Here is a 22158-nt window from a genome sequence, read left to right as displayed (position 1 = left end):
CTCTTAGGCTTCTGTTTTGCTACATTGACCTTTGGATCCCTTAGCCAGCAGAAAGGTATTGTTCAATCAAAAGGGATTCTCCTTCAGCTAGCTAGGCTATTGTTTTCAGGTTATATAGTAACTAAGACTCAGTATCCTACAACTCAAAGTAAGCTTTCATTTCTATTTCGATTATAGGTTTCATATTTTCAGAATCTTTTGCTATGCTATCATATTTATAAGGTTTCCCTGATTCATCTTCCCCAACACAGTATGAACAATGTTTTGTTCATACCTGCCTGCTACTGAATCCCAGAACCATACTATGACAGCAAGAGGAGATCCCAGCAATCCAGCATCCCCTTGCATTATGCCCTGCAGGACACACAGTTGTGTCCCAGGCACAATTTGTGGTGCCCTGCTGAGGTCAGACTGCCTAAGTAGCAAAAATCTGATCAGCAGGAGACTAAAATCAGTTTCTCCTGAGAGAGCTTAAAACCCACCCCACTGTCCTGAAGGCAGGTATTTCACCAGTTAGTACAGGGATTCAACAGCCATCTGTCTTTACACACAGCAGGCAGGCAGAGGAAGCTGTGTAAAACACATTCCCCAATGCTGTGTATTTTTTTTCCATTTAAGCAAAGTTGATTTAGGTTGTACTAGCACAACCTGTGCATATTATACACCACAGAAAAAGATATTATTCCTTGCCTTTTATGGGCTCTGAACACAGGCAACAGTCTTGTCCTATTGGGAAACTACATTTGCCTTCTTAATCCTCTATTCCATCCCATCCCTTGTACATTTAATCGGTTTGGGGCTTGTTTGGTTTTTTTAAAGAAACACAGAAGAAATTACATCCTTCATTTTAGCAACCAGTTTTTAATAGAAACATACAATACACTTTTTCACATAAATATTTTATACAGGCACATAAGCACTCACAATGCCCAAAGCTATGCAATGTTCCAAAGCTCCAGTTCTGTTTAAGACACTGAGAGAGAAAAAACCCCAAAAAACAACACAAAATCAAACAAATCACCACACAGAAAAAGTGGAAACATAGTTTCTAAAGCATGAATAATCAGACTATTTCTCTTGTGTCCTTACAACTCACTTAAACACTGCCTGCCTCAACATGGCAGCCAGCTGTGTTCTTAGCCACAGCTGCAGGGGCAAGCAGAGACAATGCATGATCACTAGTGCATTGCCAGCAACAGAGGTCAGTCCAAGAGGGATCCAACTGTGATCCTGAAGTGCACAGAGGGAGCACACCACTGTCTCTGGAATCCAAGGTAGAATGGCTTTGGAAGTTATTATCTGACAAGACTGTTAGTGTTGAATTGCTGGCATGATGCAAGTAGGTGATTAAGCACCTCTGTCCAGATCTTTTATTTGATTTACTTGACCTTTAGGGTGTACAGTGACAATATGTTGTTAAGTAGAAGCATTAAACCTCAAGGGGAATATATCTAAACTTTTCGTCCACACACTTGATTGTCTTGACTTGCTATAGCTATCAAGGAGTAACTTCAATAAATCTGTTCAGAAACAGAATGGTTTTGAAGAGGGGGAAAAGGGTGAAGGACAGTAAGGATCAGAGCTGAGAAATAGTCTTATGCCTGACCATATGATAAAGCTTTCAGAACAGAGTGAAGCAGAACTTCAGGTTTTCCCTTCCTCATATATGACACTCAACAAAAGAAATAACAAAGAGAAACAAACAACAAGCTTGCACCACAGAATTCATTCTCCCCAACTCACAGGTAGATAACTTTTGGATTTGCAGCACCAATGGTAGATGAAACACAGTGCAGTTTAGATTCTCTGTTTCTTTAACTCAGAGGAGCCCAGGTTAATCCACAAGCCAAAAATCATGTAATTTTTCACTCTACTCCATTAACAAAGCACCAAAGCAGAATGGAAAAACTTTCCCAAAGAAAGCTAACACTGCTTTAGACCTGAATCCAGGTTTAATACAAACAAACAACCTCACAGCAGACATTAAAACATTAACACATGGAAATAAATTCTCTACCTCTTCTTTTTTCACTTGACCAGGCAGGAGTACAGGGACACGAAAGCCACCGAAGTGTTCCTGACATTCAGGTTTCTGATGAGGACCTTACTTAATTCCAGATTACCTCACGCTCTTTGCTTGTCTGCAAAGAGCTTAAGAGCTCTCTTAAGAGAAAAATGTCTCTTAAGAGACATTTTTAAGAGCTTAAGTTTATGTCTGCACAGGTTGCACATTGCTTTGCCATTGCTAAATCAGAAACAAAATATGCGCGAAGCACCTTGCAGGTGACCCCACACACTGCCCTTGGCTACCACAGCCCAGGATGATCAACAGATCCAACCCACATGCCAGATTTTAAAGCACCAAATAAATTCAGGATTCCAGCACAATGTTGGTTTGATCCCATACATAGGGGAATAAAGGCTTATCTAATTGCCGCCTTATTCCACCAGGTCAGCAATCCTAGACTTGGTTCTCCAGCTCTCTGTGTCAGCAGTGCTCAGGATAGCAAACAAGCAGGATGTGCAGTTACCATAGTTTCATGCACTCTCACAAGTTCTGGTCACTAAGGGCAGAAGGAACAGCAAAAGAAAGGAAAAGGTGCTCACATTTAAAATTTAGCAAATAATGTGGTCCATGCCTGATTTGATGCAGTGCTCTATTGCTAGCACATAGACATGTGCACACAGAACCCTCCACCACCATTCTTGGAGACTCCTGAACTGCAGAGCACCAGCCTCCCCTCACAGACAGGCTGAGTCTGAAAACACGCAGCACTTTCCAAGCCTCCAGCCCGTCTTCTTACACTTCACTCAACTTTTACATCAGTCATCAAGCCTGCCTGGAGTTGAAATCTGGTAAAGAACACCTTTAAGAACACACATCCCCTCTGCTCTTGCATTTGGGAAGTTGCCTGGGCAGGCAGTGATTGCCCAAAATACACTCTAAAATTTATGAAAAACAGGTAGGTAGCTCTGGTTGTTCATACAGGTACAGTGTTGTATCTTCATATTTAGAGACAAGTGCTCTGGTTCTAAAGTGAATTGCAATATGCCTGGACATTTAAGAAAATAAAAGCCAAAGTTAAGTTTTCTGCAAGGCACACTACAGAACAGGATGCACACTTCCACACCAGCTTCATGGCTATGCTAACAAAGCTGCAAGGGACCCAACCCATCACAGAGGCACAAGTGAAGAGGGGAGCAGGCTGTACCTGGCACACGCTGTGAGGTCTGAGTAACACAGTAGGAAAGAGTAAGAAGGCACAGAGGATGAGAAGTGTATTTAAACTCAGGCATACTCGAACATGGACTACCTGACAAGAGAAAAGGATCAGCCAGGAAAACGTGAAGAGTCTGTGTGGAGCCCGAAGGGAATTAAAGGTCACTACCAAGCACCCACAGGGCTCAACCTTTGGAGAAAGCTTACAGAAATAGCAACCTTTTCTTCCCAAACCAAAACATACTCCACATGCAATCAGCAATGTTTTCAAGGGAAATCTGAAGTGCCAGTATCTATGTCTGTTTCCATTATACATTTATGCATTATGAGCCATGGCCCTAAAAGCTACATCTAAGGACCAGTTCACACTGAGAGTGTTGATCAGGGATTAACAAATACAGAATAGGAAGCAAACAAGTCTCTATGACAACTGCATAAAAAACCCCAACAAAACCCACTTGAGTATTCATGCTATAGTTAGACCAGCAGCATTTTTTTTTTTCAAAGAACAAGCAGAACTTTGGTAGTAATCAATTCTAAAGTGCCTTATGCTTCTTAATTCCTGTGCAAACTCTGCTGTAGAGGCAGAAGGACATTTCAAGAGTGTTAAGATGCTCAATCACATAATAACACGTAACACAGCAGGGCATTTCCAGTTACTCTCTATGTGATCACACACAGTACAAAAGTGATGGCAGAGACCATGCTTGCAGCTTTTCCTCTGCACTTCATTTCTCTTCCACCCACTCCTGCAATATAAGCATTACGAGACACATTCAGTTTCCCATCAGGGCCTACTGCTCTCCTGTGAGAATAAAGCATATGAGGAAAGAGAACCTCTATCAGATGGTGGTCACTGTGGCCTTTCTGGCCACACCAGCAAGGAACAGGCTGGCAGATTCTGCCATCGCTGTTGTCTCCTCAAACACTTTTGCTCTAATACTGTCTCATTGCATACAGGTGGTGAGCACAGAGTTACTTTTAAGAGGGGCTTCTCAGCATAGTTACCGGACAGTGGAAACACTGCCACATCCCATGGCAGTCTACAAGTGCAGTCCTTCTGGAATGCATTGAATAAACAACACAAAGATCCAATCCTTCCTTTCCTCTACTTGCCCAGGGGCCTAATCCCCTGTTTCAGAAGGGCTTTCTTCCTCCTGCATGAGGAAGGCTTATTCCTCAGTGGAACTGGGAACTTCTCAGTGCTAGTTGATCATAGCAAGAGGGAGAAGGAGTGATGCTGGTCCTTTCTCGTGCAGCTCAGTCAGGACTTCAAGCCCATTTTTTCCATCATCTGTTCATACACCGTCCATGCCATTGCTGCCATCAGAGTGCGCCTGAGGACTCGGGGCACGCTGCCTCGGAAAAAGCCAACCAGCCCAAAGTCCTGCAACAGGAGATAAACAGCAATTCATCCCACTCTGCCTAGAGGGTTTTTATGTCTCATAAATTCATTACATGGAAGAGCACAGGATATATTTCAGCTCAGACCCAGGTCAGTCTCTGAAAGACCTGGGCTTAAACAACGTTTAGTGTTTAGGAAGAACCTGTAGCACTGCACTGTTGCAGGGCTACCCAGGAACGCAGGAAGAGCAGTGAGTGGAAAAAGAAAGACCAAGATGGAGACAACAGATGGGGAAAGCCACATTCAAGACCAACAAAGAGAAGGCAAGGGTGTAATCATTTCCAGACACTACAGGAAAATTACTAGTCTTTGTTTTAGAGATTCATGTTTACGAAAGTCTCTCAGCTATTCTGTAAAAACCTGAGATTTCTAAGTAAGAAAAACATTTTTGACAAAAAAGATACATAAACATGCATAAACAAATAAACAGATTACTGCTTAGAAATAGAGTTCAACATGGAAACAGAGTGAATCTGCCAAGATCTCCCCTTCTGACAGCAGGAAGAGAAAGGTGGGCTTTGACTACTTCTCCATCCCATTCTCAGGATAAAGATCGGAGTATTTATTTCTCTTCTAATGTCTAAAGAGCAAAGAATTATTTTGCAGCTGGTTTGTATCTGAAACCAGCATTTTGCACTGCACACTACAGTCTTGGTCTAGCACAGCATGACCCCCTTCATCATCTTGCAAATGCCGACACCGAACTGTCCAACTGCGAGAGCAGATGAAGCTGAAGCACTGACATTTGCTCACCTCCTTTAAAAGGCAACAACTTCCCCAGCATAGCTGTGCTTTCAGCAAGAGGATCAGAATTGAGGATGTGACTGTGCATGTCAGAAGAGATTCACCTCACCTTGTAGACAAAGGCAATGGCCTGGCTTGTGCTATGGTACTTCTGGGGTGACAGCTGCATGTGTGTTTTGATGACATCAGCAGGCTGCGTTGCCAGAGAGGCCAAGATTCCTGCAAAGATCCCACAGCCAAAATTCAACAAGGGCAGGAGCACTGGATCCAGCTGGTCTGCAACAGAGCAAAGGGAATGCACTCAGACACCATTCAGGCCAGACTGCATGACAAAGTGAAAGCTATTGAATGATTAAATCAGTATCAGAGCCTAAGAGAAATTAAAATCCATGCAGCTAGAGAAACCTTTCAAGGGGAAAAGCGGCTGCTAGTCAAAAGTCAGCACTATTGAAAAGCCTCACTTGCTGGGGAATTGAATCTGACAGAAAATCAGAAAAGAAAAAAATTGTACAAACGTTGCCCCAGTGAGTTCCAATACCAGAGAAGCCCCAGTTTAGTGGAAACTGAGCAGTATGCAAGACAAGCAGAAGCAGCAAGCAGCACTTAAGACACTCTGTCCTTGAACTGTTCACTAACCCACTTACGCATCAGTCTTCATGAAGACAATGAATCAATTTAGGGCCAGTCTCCATTTCTGCACTGACCTTAGCTATAGGTATACAGTTTTCCACAGGCAAATGAGAGCGTGTGACCCAACACCTCACAAGAGACTAATTTAACTTCTGAGGTGGAGGGCAAGAAGCAGAGCATGCAGGCCATCAGCTGCAGGGCAATATCAGAGAAGAGGAATATTTTCCACTCCAACGTTCAGCCTCACCCTGAGGTGTGAGGTTTTTGGTCTGTGTGTAGAACATCAGGTAGATGCCAGAGAAGGGCGCATCCCGCAGCAGCGTCGCCGTGAGCCCACTGAACATGCCACGGACCCCTTCGGTCTGATAGATATTCTTCAGGGCTCCGTACACACTCCCATAGCCAAATCTTCCACTCTGCAAGCACAGACAAAGGTCAGTCATCCACGTGCCAGGCACAAGTTGAGGAGCCCTACACACACGCTGAGGATATATAATGATACACATCATATCCAAACAAACGGTAGTGTGAACTTAATGTGATGCCCAAGATGGCAACACAGAGGACAACCCAAGGCAAAAACTGGGTTTAACCTACCTCAGTCTTTAAAAGAATCCTTCAGGAAACTAACATACAAAAGATGCTACACAAACATTGTACTCAACTGAAACTTATAAATCTTAGGGCAAACTGTGTTTCCTCTCCTTGCCTAAATATAATTTTCTGCACAATGTGGGAACTGAGATGAAATCAGGACTACATTCCTGGCTGTACCCAAGTGGCAGGCAGAAGGATTTATTTTTGCATCACAAGGAAGATGTGTGACACCATTAGTGTCGGTGCAGGCAGGAACGGGACGGGGCTGCTGGGGTAACTCTTCTCAATCTTTAATGAAGCACCAGTCTCATTACAGGATTTTGCATAGCTAAAGGATGGCAGCAGGTCACGGTCTGCCCACGGCAGCCACAAATTTCTTCATTACAAAGCATCTTAAATGTTTTTCAGCCAATAACATATTGTTAAAGCTTACAGACAACTGCTCTAACCAATCAGATATAGCATGCATACACCTGCTTTGAACAATGTTCGTTTGTATGTTTTTCTATTAACAATACACAATATCTTTATTAAGCTGAAGACCTTCTACTATCTTGTCAGGCACATATTTTCTGCAGTGTTAAGATTTATTCAAGCCAGACCTATAAACTCAGCCTTTGTTTCCCATGTCCTTGTTTTCTATACGACTGTATCTTTTCTAGTTTCAAACTTTTTCAGTTATAGCAGATTCTGAGTTTTCAGCTTTTTCTGTTTCAGGCCTGCTTTTTCAGCTCCTGAAAATCCTTTTTCACTTTTAGTGTTTCCCACAACCATTAACAGGGGACCAATTGGAAAGTCGTACCTCATATCGGGTCTTCACTACAGTCACTGGCAACATGCAAAGCCCAGAAACTGCGCGAGCAGTGGCACCCAGAAAGACATTCTCCAGGGCTGTGGGTGAACGGTCCACAAGGAACTTTTGCTTCATCATGTACAAAGTGCTGAAGTAAATCCCAACCCCAGGAATACATCTTGCAAAGGACTTCAGGAGAAACAGAAGCAGATGAAGAAAGGAAAAGCTTACATAAGACAAAATATACTACAGAACATTCCTAAGACTGTTCAACTTGACAGGAAGCTTTGTAGAAGACAAAAGTATCACTAAAGCTAATAAGCCGGGGAAAGAAGATAAGGTAGAAATCATTTACGGCACTGACAGACAAGTGATTAAAATGATGCCAGGATTTAATGCAGTCCTCAATGACAGTTTTCTTTATCTCTAGGAACAAGATATTCCAAACTGCAATGAAGTTCCTGCAGCTGCCACACCACATTTGCAAAAGCATTCAAGTGTTCAGCTGCTCAGGACTGCCATAACCAAACCAGTGAAATTCACAACATTAACTCCTTAAAATAGGATGTAATCTAAATTACGTGGTTTCACTCACAATTGTGCAAGAGTGGGCTATTTAAATTCAGGCAGACATAATTAGCAATAAACAGTAAGTTTATTTATCTACTTATGTTTACAAGCCAGAGTTAAACCAGCCACTTACTGGAGAGACACCTTTCCAAAGCCCCAGAATACTCTCAGTACGAACAACCCTAAAGAGCATTGCTACCATCCCAGCACGACCAGACCTGAAAGAAAGACAAGACAGGAACTGAAGAAATTACCTGCTTCTGCTCCTTGGCAGATGTACTCCACAACCACCCCTTTCACTCATATCTCTGTGCATTAACTCAGCACCTCCAGGGTGCTCTTCCTCATCTTAGTCTGTTTCTTTGGTTGCTCTTTCCAGGGCTTCTCCATCACCTTCTGTATCTCACAACTTTTAACACCCATTAGCATTTTTAGTTGCTCATTCCCTTTGTTAGCAGCAGCAGATTGTAGGTTGGCTACACCAAGCTGCACGTATGAAAAATGATCTGACAAACATATAGGATTTTTTCAGGCAGAGGATACCCCATGACACTGCATGGTAGCCACTCCAGCAAACACCACTCTCAGATGAGAACAAATGTTGAGGTCACAAATTATTCCAGTAGCATTAACAACCACAGACATTTTTTCTCTTCTGGAGCAAAATAACAATCCTCCTCCATAATATAAAAACATACCTCCTCTTTTAGAAAGACTGATTTGCCAAATTACAACTCTGAACTCCAAGCCCCAGCCAGCAAACAAGACAGAAGCCTATGGCAGAGCACCTCCAGAACCCCCTACACAGACACATCTCCCTCCTCTCACCTGTTGACAGCAGGCTGCAGAGTTTGCAGGCGGGTTTTCAGCAGGTCAAGGGGTTGGAAGAGGAGCGTGGAACAAGTGCCACTGATGGAGCCGCACACAAAGGCCTTTAGGACTGGATGCATCTGAAAGAGGAAGAACAGAATTTTAAATGGCCATTTAATTAAGAATGGTACAAAAGGAAATATTTCAGCTGATACGCTGCATGTTATGGGAAGGAAGGCGAGCTGACCCCAGATGCTAAGGACAGCTGCTCAGGGCACAGGAAGCTTTTCCAGACCTTTCCTGAGGCTGATCAAGTTTTATCTGCGGTTTTTGGTCCCTATGCTTTTTCCGGGAGATTGTTCCAGAAAATCTTCAAGATTCGGTGTTTGGAAAAGAGTTTTCTGAACATCAGATGTACTAGCAGCCATTCGGTTACCCTTTGCCACGGCAAAGCAAAGAGGTATCCCCTTCCCACCACCGACCTACCTGTAGCTCTGCCGCAGTCCCACCCCGCCCGGGCGGCAGCACCCCGACCCTGACCAAGGCCCCCACAGCGCCGGGGAGCGCTGCCCGAGCCAAGCCCGGCCCGAGCACCGAGCACCGCACGGCCTGCTCAGCTCAGGCTGCCTTTGCTACCCACACCGGCCGCCGCTCCTCGGGAAATAATGAGGCGGGAGGCACAAAGCCCACGGAAGGGGAAGATTTTTTGGTGTTTTGAGAGAGTTTTTTATATTATTATAAACATATAACGGTGTTTGCTAATGAAGAACGAGTCTGCGCCCCTCGGCGCAGCAGAATCACGACAGATTAGAAAGCACGGACAGATTAGATGCGGTGTGGGGCACCCTCCAAGACAGCAGTGGCTCCCCCGAGGTCCGCCCGGACCCACCGTCACGGTCCCCGCCGTCCCCCCGCTGCCCGAGGCCGCGGAACACGACGCACCAGCGTCAGGGGCGCAGCGAGCCTCCTTCACCTCCCCCCGGGGCGCTGCCCCCGGGCTCTCCTCGGCAGAGCGAGCGAGGAGGGCCCGGCCCGGCCCGGCCCGGCCCGGCCCGGCCCGGCCCGGCCCGGCCCGGCCCGGCGCGGCCCGGCGCGGCCGTACCTCCGTCTCCCGGCCCGGCATCCCAGCGCCGCCCGCAGCCCCAGAGCGCGCCGGCGAGGCGCGGCCCCGAGCCGGCCCCTCCGGAGCCCCGCCCCCCCCGGAGCCCCGCCCCTCCGGAGCCCCGCCCCCGCCGGAGCCCCGCCCCCGCCGGAGCCCCGCCCCCGCCGGAGCCCCGCCCCTCCGGAGCCCCGCCCCCGCCGGCGCATGCGGCTGCCGTGCCCCCGCGGCCGCCGCGGCCTGGCGCTGTGTGTGGGCGGCCGGGCCCGGAGCCGAGGGACAGCGGCGGCAGCCCGCCCGCAGCCGTTCTCCTCCAGCCGCCTCTGCCCCCGGATCGCGTGTTTGTCACGGCTTTTGGACGTGCTGCATAGAGTCCTAGAACGTTAAGAGGTTGGAGTGTATCTTTGAAGTTAATCTAGGACCAGTCCCTCTGCCACGGGGAGGGACACCTCCCGCTAGACCACATTGCTCAAGGCTCCATCCAGTGTGGCTTTGAACACTGCCAGGAGTAGGACATCGACATCGACAGCTTCTCTGGAGAACCTGATGCAGTCTCACCACCCTCAGAAAAAAATTCTTCCTAATGTCTAACCTAAATTTCCTCTCTTTTAATTTATGCACACTACTCCTTGTCCCATCACTGCAGTTCATAATGAAGAGTCCCTCTCTGGCTTCCCTGTAGGCCCCCTTCAGATACTGGAAGGTTGCTATGGGATCTCCACACAACCTTCATTTCTCCAGGCTGAACAGCCCAAATGCTCTCAGCCTTGTCTTCATGGAGCGGGTGCTCCAGTCCTCTGATCAACTTTGTGGCCTCATCTGACTTTCTCTAACTGTTCCTTGGCCTGAAGTTGTGGGCAGCAGACTTGTACTCAGTTCCAGCAACTGTATTCTATATTACAGTGCTCTGTGCTGTATCCAGCAACAGCCCCAGCGCGCTCTGTCAGACATGGGCAGTGGGAAGGGTCAGTAACTGACAGCTTTTATGTCTTCCCTCAGTTCACACCTCCCACTTCCCCACAAAACCAGCTTCCTATGGATACTGAGTTGTTCAGAAACCTGAGATGCACACTGACACGTCCTTACCGCTATCGCTAGTGTTTCCACTTGCTCATCCACATCCTGGGCCCAGAGCAGAGGAAGGCTGGCTTTCCAGAGCATTGAAGAAGTGAGGCACCAAAACAAAGTGTTTCAATATTAGACCTGTGAAAGCCCTGAGACTATGGCTTCACCCTGCCTGCAGGCTGAGACACTGCTTATCAACAACAAACCTGGAGGAGCTGGGAGGAGCTACCACAGGAGGAAGCGGGCAAACTGCTTTTCTAAGAATTGCCTGCTTGCTGTGCCTTGGCCATTTAAGGAATAACACATCCTGAACGTCATGTTCTGGGTGTTCCAAGAAGGAACACCCTGTGTGCTGCAGTAGTCATTATGCACAAACCACTTCTCCTGTGCTCTCTTTGTCTCTTGGCAGCCCCTGAAGAAAGAGAACATACTTGTCTGAGAAAATGTAACACAAAGGCTAGCAAAAGCACTTCATTACAGACTGTCCTTTGGCAAGCTCCTCTCTTGTTAAGCAGTTCCCTCCTCAGGTGAGTGACTGCCTTTTATTTCATTAACTGACTTTTCCTGCTGACTCGTGGAAAAGATTAGCTTGTCCCCTTCCTTTCTGGTGCTTCTTTCCCTAGCTCACATCTTGCTGCACTCTGCAATGACAAAGGGATGACATGCATCACGCCAGCCTGCGTGGGAGTCACTGATCCACTGCCTGGAGCTCTTCCTTCCCCTCCATCTTCACTAATTGTGGACTCTGCAGGGCATTTCTCTCCTATTCTCACTCTCTTGCAGCTGCTGTTGCACAGTGTTTCTGAATCAGAGGCACTACCAATATCACCAATGGCCTCAGCTTTGGCCAGCACCAGGGCCATCTTGGAGTCAGCTGGAACTGGCTACTGCCACTACAGGGGCAGATTCTCACATAAGGCAGACCTGCAGCCCCCTTGCTACCAAAATCTTCCCATGTAAACCCAATGCATGATCATCTGTTATCCAATTGATTATATAAAGAAGCTGTCTGGGATATACATGTCATTTTGTCTATTTCTTTTTGTGTGCTTCTGGCTGTTCTGATGGGACTGGGTGAGTAGATTGTTTAGAGGAGTAAGCATAACTCTAGTAAGGCCAACAAACTCAATGATGCATTTGAAATGTTTCTGTGTGGGACTCTGGATGGTGTGGCTAGATCGTGTCCCTCCATATCTTTGGATGGAGCAACAATTGACATTTTCGTACTTTTCCAAAGCAAAATGGGCTGCAACAATATTGGCCAAATGGCATGCATCCCAAGAAAGAGCTCGTCCAGCATGAAACCCTGGCAGTAACAGCAGTCTCCAGGTTCTTATCTTGCTGTGAAAGCTTTTTCTTCCTTAGCATAAGCGTCACGATGAATGAGGAGGTGAAACAGCACTGCTGATCACACACATCTCTGCAGGGATGTGCCTCGATTTTGCCGGAATGCCCAGCAGAGGGAGCCGCGTCCCTTCGCCCTTCATGTCGCTGTCCTTGTGCTCTGATAGCCTTTCGTCTCTGTTTAGAAGATTAAAGATGAGAGGCACGGAACAGCCAAATTCCCATTTGGTGGACACATCTTTTTCCACATTGAATAATTCCTGGTTGTATTCTTTGCCACTTTAGAACCAACAGAGTTGTGAGTGCCATTTTAAACCAGCGTAAGAGCAGTGGAGATCAAACTTCAACACTTCCAGCAACTGCCAGTAACACTACCTGTAATAGAAGAGTTTGTTTCTGGTTTTAATTACTAGTTTCAGGTATTTTAAGAGTTAATATCCAGCGGAGCTTGTCTGTCATGGCTTGACTCACCCGTAAAACTTTGCCCTAATGTCACACTGCCCACCATGGCCAAGGAAAGCCATCCACTGCCACACATGCGATAGTTGCAGATTTTCTTGGTTCCCAGAAATTTATCCCTCTGCCTTTGGAGCGATGGTGGGTGAAGGCAGACATCCAAAGGGTTTGAGAAAGACAACAGACCATTCCACACGGGGATCTCTAGCAGCACCTCAATGGACTGATGGCCAATGAGGTGCTGTTTGTTCAAAGACAAACAAAAAAGTGATGTGACTTACCTGAATTTCAGTAATGGCACCAAGCTCTAGTGAGGAGCAGCAGTATTTAAGTAGGTAACATACACTTCAAAGGTTGCCCTGTTGCTCAGTAGTGCTGCTCTTTCCCATGTATCTTGTCTTGTGGGGAAGATGAGAGACGGCCATGTCTCTCATGGTGTTGGGTCTGGATGAGGTCACAGTAGGTATGTGGCAGAGTTGGTGGGAATTCAGTGCTGTTCAGGGCTTTATTTCAGTATTAGTCTATGAGAGCATCCTGCAGTGTGCATGTTAAAGAAAGGTTTATATGTACGTGGCAGTGTTAGGATTACAGTTGGACTCAATGATCTTAAATGCCTTTTCCAGCCTAAATGGCTATGATTCTATGATCATTTCCCTTAGGTATTCCTGTCTGTGCTTGGATGGATGCAGGGGGCAGCTGCCTTCCAAGGAAAAATGAAATGTTATAGCAAACATGTGATGGCCCTTTGCCATCACAGGCTGTTGACAGCATTGGACCATCACCCTCAGCCATCTTCACCCAAAGTCTTTGGAGCAGAGGAGAGACACCACTACTTCCTCTATCCTAGACACTGGAACTGCAGAGCAGGGGCAGCAGGTGGAACAGGGCATGCAGGTGGGAGAGGTGAGAGACAGGAACACTTCAAAGACATGGAAGAAATTGCAGCTCTCTTTCACTGAAGAGTGTAAATGCTCAAAATGAAAACTTCATGATCATACAGAAGATAAGGCTGGCATTTCCGTTCTGTAGGTGTTAAGTATAGAGGCTGAACTCACTGGTTTGGGGTTTCATACATCTTAGTGTAACGCAGGTCACACACAGGAAAAGCTATTTTAGGACTGTGTCCCGCTACAGTAAGGACCTTACCTGCGACTTGGCATTGCAGCATAAGCTGAGGTAAATATTGCTGGCCTGTATATACAAAGGTATATATAAGGCCTGCTTCTCAAAAATACATGATATAAAGACAGATTTTACACTCTTTCAGACGCAGTGTTGGATTATGGAGCAGAATTTCACATACCTGCTGGGCAGCGGTGGCTCTGAGGAGATATTGGTGAGTTACTTCCTGCCGGGTTGCTCTCCTGCAAGCTGGGACCAGTAGCACATCTTAGAGGTCCAATTTTTCCTATGGGGACACAGTATTGGTGGAGAGGATGGGTGTTTAGGATAGATCAGTGCCACTGCTGTTCTCTGGAAAGAAACCAAAACACAAGGTGAAAATATCTTTAGCTGATGAGACTGTGCTTGTGGAAGAAGACTGTCCTTCAGGGCAGAGGTAGTGCTAGGAGTGTCCTAATGAGGACATCCTGACAGGGATGCTGCTATCCATCTTCTTTAATTGTTTGTTGTCATAGGTACTGCCAGGGATGTGGTGGCTGCTGCTGGGGAGTGGGTAACCTGCAAGGGGCTGGTGAGCAGGAAGGGGGCATGTCAGTGTTGCTGGTGCATCCCATTTCTGGCACTCAGCTAACTGGAAACAAAGCTTTTAGAAGATGAGCGTTATCATGTCAGTTTCTCCCTGGGGCCTACTCCCTTTCTTCTTTCAGAAATAAACATAAAATAGGATCCCAAAACCTGGAGCAGGGGCTCTCAGCCTCCTGGCATGTCCATGTCATTGCTGGTTTGAGGATGCTTCCTGTCTCTGGCCTCACTACCCCACCTGGACTCAGGCATGGGCCGTGGCCCCACATGGAGCCAGCAGGAGGGTGGTGGTAACCTCTACCAGCACAGCTGCATGTTCCTTCATCTCTTCCGCCTCTCTGATGCAAGGACCTCATCCTGGGTCTTGCAGGGGATGCCAGCCACCCCTGTTTATTCCTCATTTTCATCTTATACCACTGCTGTGGCACATTAATTTTGTCCTCATGCAGCTTGGTGTGAGCTGACTCTTGCCTGGTGTATCTACTTATGTGGGATTTGGCTCATATGAATTTCATTGTCCTTGAACAGGTGAGTTACACATCATCAACACCTAACTCCTCTGCAGCCTATGAATATGCCTTCGACTACTCAGAGCTGTACATCATCTGTCATCCTGAAAGTATTCCAGCATTTGCACCTACCTTGTTTCCAGTGCTGTACTCCCTACTGTTTGTGGCTGGCCTCATGGGAAATGCTTTGGTTCTTTGGATTCTGACAGTCTTCATGAAAATCAAGACCATGACTGATGTGTATTTGCTGAATCTGACTGTCTCTGACCTCCTCTTGGTATTCTCCCTGCCCTTCTTGGTTCAATACTCTGTTGAGAGCCAGTGGACTTTTGGAAACGCACTGTGTAAAGTCATCAGCTCAGTTTACTTTATTGGTTTCTACAGCAATGTTTTCTTCATAACCATCATGAGCGTCGACAGGTACTTGGCCATAGTCCACTCCTTCCGTGTTCAAGGGATTCGGACAACTGCCATTGGCTTTCTCACCAGTCTGGTCGTTTGGACAGTTGCCATTTTAGCATCAATGACAGACTTACTTTTTTTCCAGGAAGTGAATGACAATGACCAGATTAAGTGCCTCCCTCACTATCCCGATGGCAACAATGGCTGGAAGACTTTCAGTAATTTTGAAGCCAACATCCTGGGGTGGCTAATCCCTGTTGTTGTCCTCATTTTCTGCTATCACAGCATCTTGAAAAACTTGCAGAAATGCCATACCAAGAATAAGTACAAAGCCATAAAACTGGTTTTTGTTGTTGTCATTGTCTTCTTTCTCGCCTGGACCCCCGTCAACATTGTGCTGTTTTTGGACTCTCTGAGGAACATGTCCATCATCAATGACTGCCAGATAAGCCAAAGGCTAGACCTAGCCATAGAGCTGACTGAGGCACTCTCCTTAGTCCACTGCTGCCTCAACCCGATCATCTATGCTTTTGTGGGTGAGAAGTTCAAGAGGCATCTCCTTAACGCTTTCAAAAAATCAGCATGTTTTCTGTCGAACTGCAAAGGCTATGGGGCTTTCAGTGGGCACAGCCTGGACAAGCACTCCTCTCTGCACACAAAGTCCTCACAGTTGTCTTCTGTTGGCACTGTCTTGTAGAACTACAAGCCCAAAATTATCATCCTGGACAGGTGACCTAAAATGGCGAAATCCTCAGCTGGGCATCCAAAGCTATGGACTGTTTGAGCAACTTTTTAGGACACGAAAAGTGGAAGCAGCTGCTTGATTTTGCTTTTATCATGGTTGCTTTTGGTGTTCTCACATTTTAGAAAATTCTTCTTTTTTTTTTTTTTTTTTTTTTTTTTTTTTTTTTTTTTTTTTTTTTTAGCATCATCCTCCCTTTCCCTCAGCACATCCTGCCCTGCTTGCTTTGTGTTGTGAAATTACCAGCAGACTCCCACACCGCCAGAGCAGCATGGAGAGGTACCTTAGAAACATACCCTCCCCTCTTCAGACTCAGTACTGAAAAGAACTAGTTATGTTTCCAAACCCTGGACACTTGGCCACTCCTTCCCTGGTCTCAGCAGAGTGTGTTTGCATTGTGAGCAGGGATGGGACTCACTGCAAGAGTGGGAACCTGCTCTTTGGAGGGAAACCAAGTTTAAGGTGTCATGCCAGGGCCTGGCTCCCAGTTGATCTGAGCAATACTTCCAGCCCAAGAAGTGCTTAGTTAATAAGTAATTGGATAAGCAACCAAGAAATAAATGCTGTCCATGTGTTTTGGTAAAATCAATGTGAATTATTATCTAGGTATGATCCTGACTCCCCATCTGCTAGCAGGGCCTGCATCTTCTTGGCTGGAAAGGTTTAAAGCTCTAGCTTAGAAATGATGCTGTGGATGTCAAGGAACAAACCCCTGTGGGAAGGAACAAGTGCTGTGGGAATGGATGGAGAAATTGTTACCAGGAAAAAGGCTGAAGAGTGGAAAATATAGTGCATGTGAGTTGTCGCACATTCCCATCAGGGGACTTTCTGAACACTTTTGAACTGAAAATTGGTGTGCCAGCGTAGTCATTGCTCTTGAGCAGGTGGCTGGAGTTGACATTTCTGTCATTGTTTCAACTTGAAATGACTAATTTTATATGTGTGGATGGTGACCCATTCATATAGATATATCTGTATGTACCTATATTATATAGAGGTATGTACATATACATACATATCTATACTTGCCCATGTGTGTACATATATACAAATACACACACATATACCCATATATATACATATACACACTTTTTAAATGTACAAATATTGTTAGATAAATGCAATTGTTTTCCAAAGCTTTTTTCCTCTTCTATTTGTCTCTACAAGATATGTCCATGTTTTAAGTTTTATAATAAAGGTACTGTGTGCGGTGTAATTGCACAGTCTTTACATCTGAGGAACCTGTTTCATCATTATTTTTGTCAGCATTTGCATTTTATTCTGTCCTGGACAGATCTACACAACTGATAATCCCTCCAGCTGCTTCTTCTCTGCCTCCTCTTCAGTTCAGCTGCTGCCTGGGTCACAGCAGTACAGTCTCTACCTTTCAGGTGCCTTATTGCCAGCCAGGCTTTTTCTGGATATGCAAACCCTCAGGTTCTCTAGAAGGAGTTTCACAAAAATTCAGGGAAAAGCCAAAGGGTGGTGGACAAGAGGATGGCAGCAACTCTCTCCCCTGCAGATTCACAGCATGAACCCTCTAGAGAACAGTTCATTCAGCTGAAAGCACAAGCTATGGGAATGATTTTTGCAGCTTCAACAGCCTCACCCTGCACCTGACCGAAGTGTGAGCACTTTGGGACACGTGCTGGAGCCCATTTGCCCAAGCTGGCAAGATGATGATGGCCTTTCTCTGGTTGCTGAGCATGTCTGCTAGGGGACATCTCCCTCTGCTCAGAGGTTTCATTGGTTGCTCAGAGGTTTCACTGGTTGCTGTTGTGTAGATGTTGGCGTAAGGCTTCCCCACCAGGGCTGCAGCCCAGTGGCATGAGGATAGCTTAAACATGCCATGCTTAAACATTGCCTTTTTGCAAAGTCTTTGACTTTTTGAGCTCTCACTGGAGGACATCCTGCCCTGCTGTTGCCTCAACACCACTCACAAGCCTTCTAGCAAGGAAGCAGGAGATGCTCTCTGCATCTTAAAGTGTTTTCTGCCAGAGGCAGCTGGCTTCTGTTTTATCACCAACATCAGGAGCTGAGTTGGACCTGACCTCAACTTCTTCTCACTGCCCAACTGCTTTAAGCTGGTATTGCTGCCTTCCTGTGCAAAGGAAGAAGGTGAGACCACATCCCGAGTGTGCTTGCCTACCAAGAGCTGTGCTGTGTTGCTCTGGGTGGTGGTCAGAAGCATCCCGGTATGTCACAGAGCTCCTCTGTTTTCTGAAGGGACAGGCCTAGAGCAGTCTGCTGTCTTTCCAGTTCTGTGAGGGCATTGAGAGCAGAAGACATCTTCCTGTATCTGTGCAAGCTGACAGACAGCTTGAGGAAAATGTCAAATTTTAGGGTTTTCCCAAGAACAGGGAGCACAAGAAGCTGAGGCTAAAACATCCTGCACAGCCCCAGTGGCTGTTCACCTACTTGCATAAAAGGTACCAACCACGGGCGTTCTGCCACAGGTATTGTTTCTGCTCATGTCTGCTGCTTACCTTCATATCCTGATCTTGCTTTCTCTTTTTGCTGAGATAATGCAGATTAAAGAGGATTCACAATGATGTTGGCACATGAAACAGTCCCATATGCTCTTCTTCTGGCTTTAGCACACCATCTTAAAACAGAGACTGTAGCTGTTACCCACATTCATGCTTAAACCTAAAATACATACTTGTTTTCTTTCGATCTACTGGTGTTACTTGCACCAGAGAGTTCCTTCTACAAGGACCTCTTACAATGATGGAGACTTTGTCTGATGCCACTCATGATGCTCTCTGAAGGTCTGGATGGAAAGGCCTTGACAGGCTGGAGCATTGCAGTGTCATCAGGGGTGCTCGTCACTTGGCACACTGTGCAAACATGTGCAGCAGTTGTACGGATATGTTTAAGGACCATGCTGTTGAACTACAGAAGCAAAATTGGGATGTATGAGGACATGCCAGCTTACGATATTGCAAGATCCCTCAGAAAATATTGTGAAGTGGGACCTAGCAGATTTCTCAGCTCAGCTCTGAGCTGCAGGAGTGCCACTTTAGCACAGGTAGTCATATAGTCTCTTATCCCAAAAGAGTATCCTGCAGTAAGAAATTAGTCCATATCTGGCTTTTTCTGGCGTTATGCTGAAGCCTCCTTCCCAAGCCAACATGGAGACAAACTTATTAATTCCTTGGCAGAATCTCTGGCCTTCAGATCACTTGTTCAGGCCAGTGCATGCAGTCTGGAGATGAGGATGGGACCGACTTGGTGCCTTCTGGAGGAAGCTGCCAGCCAGCAGCACATCTCTGCCTCTTTCTGCTGTGGTAACATCTAGCTACACATGGAGGGCAGTACCAGGCAAAACTTTGAGGAGAGGAAAAAGAAAAGTTAATGAAGGGTATTTGTGTCCCACTCTTCTTGTAGCTGAAGGATGCTCCTGCACAGGTATGGGCCTACATTAGCATACGTGAAACTCCGCAAGCCCAACTCCCAGAGTTAATTGTATCATGTCCAGGATAATCCAGTTTTATTTTCAGCCTCTTTAAAACACTTATTATATATACATACGTATGTATACCAGTTATGAAGCACCATGGAAATTATTAACTGTGCCAAAAGAGAATACAGAAAGGATCATGACAGAAAAAAAAACCCATGACTTTAGGTATTCTGTCCAGATGTAAAAATAGTTTGGGAAATTGAAAGATAATTATAACCTTAGTCTGAATATGTCAGGTTTAACTGTAATGTGTGGGCGGATTATTTGGTTGAAATATCTTAAATGTTAATGTCCCTTAAAGGCAGTAAGTAATACTGGGCAAAGCAAAGCTGCTACTGTAGTGCGTCAGTTTTGACGCATGACTTTGAGCAGTGTGCTTCTGCTCTAGGTAAATATGCATTTCTGCTGACTTGGTTGAAAGGCCAAAATGTACGGGGACAGCTCACAGAAATCCCCGCCTCAGAATAGCACTGATTTGGGTTCCTACAGTCTCTGCTGACGCATGTGTCTGCTGGGGACTCATTCTGACCCTGCACTGCTCTTGTCCAGCGGCCACCGGCTGTCCCTGCGTATCTGCTGTGCTTTCCAGCAGTCAGTGCAGCCAGTGTAATGCTGGTGTCAGCAGCTGGGTCACACTCACCCCGTTGGATGAGCTCTGCACAAGAGAAAAGTGCCACCAAGCAAACAGCAGTGTCTGCTGTGTCACCCCAGCAAACAGTTTTTCCTCACTATACTGCGCTATCCAGGGGGACTTCCCACTACAAAATTAATGAATGTGCAACATGTGCATGCAGATCTGCATTGCCAAGGCATTCATCCCTTTCTTCACCTGGCACCCATAGAGGATGTGCAGTCTCTGTGATCCTCCACAGGCCTGAGTTCAGAGAAGGTGTGAATGTGTGTGCAGAATGTGAGGATGGACAGAAGGACGGAAGCACAAGCCCTGGCCTAACAGTCTGCCAGGACATTGTAAAAGTATTGACTGCCCTTGGTGTTTGAGTCAGCAGCAGCCTTGACTGCAGCACTCAGCAAGATAGAGATCTGTGTACCAAGAAATGTTTGCAAAGCAGCTACCAAAAGGCAGTGCCTTTCCTATACAACAAGGAGTAGAGGAAATGAGTCTTGTTCCCTAATGCTCAGGTATTGGACTGGGCTGAGAGCAAAGAGCAATGTTGGGTGGTTTCCTTAGGTCTTTTGTCCATGCTCATTGCAAGGCAGGCAGCGTTTCCACTCTTCTCTCTCCCAATGTCTGTACCTGTCTCCGTACCCGTGCACATCTTGCACCATCATCCCTGCACATCTCAGTGCCCCCAGTTCCACACTGCCACAACGTGCATTCAGCTGCAGCCCTGAAGAGAGAGAGGTGGGGCTGGTGCAAATGTACCAAATAGCTTCAGCTCTTGCAAGCAGCACAAGGGAGAGAGGTGAGGAGGAGAAGGGAAGGAAGGAGGAAAGGCATTTCTTTATTCAGTATTTTGAACAGCAGCTTGCTGGAGGGTGGTTCTACACCCATCCCTCCTGCCTGGATTAGCCTGGGAGGGAAAGGATGTGATTGCCCAGCCAAAGGCTTCTTCCCATCTTTCTTGGGTTTTTTGCAGTTATTGTTGGGGCTGACCTCACAAGCAGGGCAGCCTTACAATGCACTCTGAGTGATCAGTGTAACTCAGGTACACCCTGAAACAGGCGGGTCCGAGCAACTGGCAGGCACATCACCTATCCCAGGGGAGGAGGACACCTCTGCAGGAGACCTGGCTGAGCGTCTGCCACTTCTCCAGGGCAGGACAGCACCACATCTGTGTGACAGAGCTCAGGAACACAGTGGGGTCACCAAGGCATGAGTGAACCTAAGCACTAAACTGTTTCAATGTCCTTATCCCTTCTGTGACATTTCTAATGTGTGAATAAATGTTTCTCTTCATTTTTGAATCAGTTTGAGCCACTCTCCTTCTGCTTGTAGAAACTGTGCAAACCTTCAGCTTTCTGTGGCTCTTCCCTTCACCAGCCAGGATGAAACATTTTTATCCCTAGACATAACTTCTTTCTTCCTCGTTCTGGGTAATTTCTGCATCCCCACCTTTTTAATGTAGAATAACCACATCTCCCACTGGTGGATGGAAAGACACCAGAACTCAGTTGTCTTCTTGCATCTCTGCAGAACGTGACATGAAGGGATGAGGCTCTCTCTGCTAGGCTTTCTCTCAGAAGTGAGGCACAGAAATGATTTCTGTGATTTTTGTGTGTCTGTGTGTGAGCATCTGGTGCTCACATCTGCTTACATCTGCACCAAAAGCTGCCGGGTGGGCTCTGCTGCAGGACAGCATGGGAGAAACAGGACACCGATGTGGCAGGGATGCACCTCCAGAGGCGTCTCTACCCAGCTGACAGGAAAGACGAGTTTTAGAAAAATTAAGAGAAAAAATGTCCAGCAGGGGTCAGTGCAGTCGTGGCCATGATGTGTGTCATGCTGCTGAGCCATGCAGGGAAGAGCTCCTGGGACGATGGAACAGGTACCCCCAGGCCACTACTGTTCCCCATTGGCCCTGCAGAGGGGACTCCAGTGGAACTCTTGAGAACCAGGAGAGCCTCTTTTCGTAGAAAATCA

At 46.4% G+C, this 22158-nt stretch overlaps 2 protein-coding genes across 4 annotated transcripts; one reads left to right on the top strand and one right to left on the bottom strand.

The window, feature by feature from the left end:
* Positions 1 to 841: 841 nt before the first annotated feature.
* SLC25A38 (solute carrier family 25 member 38) lies at positions 842 to 11094 on the bottom strand. Of its 3 annotated transcripts, none has more exons than XM_066321112.1 (7): positions 10955 to 11094; positions 8788 to 8909; positions 8093 to 8177; positions 7399 to 7578; positions 6247 to 6415; positions 5479 to 5645; positions 842 to 4607 (listed from the first exon to the last, which is right to left on the bottom strand). In XM_066321112.1, the coding sequence occupies exons 1-7, from the start codon at positions 11027 to 11029 to the stop codon at positions 4485 to 4487; spliced, it is 921 nt and encodes a 306-aa protein (XP_066177209.1). In that variant the 5' UTR covers positions 11030 to 11094; the 3' UTR covers positions 842 to 4484. The 3 variants fall into 3 exon arrangements, with proteins under 3 accessions (XP_066177209.1, XP_066177219.1, XP_066177228.1); XM_066321122.1 differs by lacking the exon at positions 10955 to 11094 and adding an exon at positions 9872 to 9964; XM_066321131.1 differs by lacking the exon at positions 10955 to 11094 and adding an exon at positions 9065 to 9243.
* Positions 11095 to 11343: 249 nt separating this feature from the next.
* Positions 11344 to 16224, top strand: LOC136362505 (C-C chemokine receptor type 8-like). Its single transcript, XM_066321097.1, has 3 exons — positions 11344 to 11460; positions 14001 to 14069; positions 14966 to 16224. Exons 2-3 carry the CDS (start codon positions 14016 to 14018, stop codon positions 16043 to 16045), a joined length of 1134 nt encoding a protein of 377 aa, XP_066177194.1. The 5' UTR covers positions 11344 to 11460; positions 14001 to 14015; the 3' UTR covers positions 16046 to 16224.
* The last annotated feature ends 5934 nt before the right edge of the window (positions 16225 to 22158 follow it).

The sequence above is a fragment of the Sylvia atricapilla genome, chromosome 1 (genome assembly GCF_009819655.1).
Source record: "Sylvia atricapilla isolate bSylAtr1 chromosome 1, bSylAtr1.pri, whole genome shotgun sequence".
Lineage (NCBI taxonomy): Eukaryota > Metazoa > Chordata > Aves > Passeriformes > Sylviidae > Sylvia > Sylvia atricapilla.
This window is presented reverse-complemented; position numbering and strand designations above follow the sequence as displayed.

Bases quoted from the DNA above. Each gene is read 5' to 3' on its own strand.
- SLC25A38 (XM_066321112.1), bottom strand. From the start codon at position 11,029: ATGCTCTGGAAAGCCAGCCTTCCTCTGCTCTGGGCCCAGGATGTGGAT. The intron at 7,579-8,092 runs GTAAGTGGCTGG...TTTCTCCTGAAG, and splicing joins TTTGGAAAGGTGTCTCTCCA to TCCTTTGCAAGATGTATTCC. The intron at 6,416-7,398 runs GTACGACTTTCC...CTGTGCTTGCAG, and splicing joins TAGTGAAGACCCGATATGAG to AGTGGAAGATTTGGCTATGG.
- LOC136362505 (XM_066321097.1), top strand. From the start codon at position 14,016: ATGGAGCAGAATTTCACATACCTGCTGGGCAGCGGTGGCTCTGAGGAG. The intron at 14,070-14,965 runs GTGAGTTACTTC...GTCCTTGAACAG, and splicing joins GTGGCTCTGAGGAGATATTG to GTGAGTTACACATCATCAAC.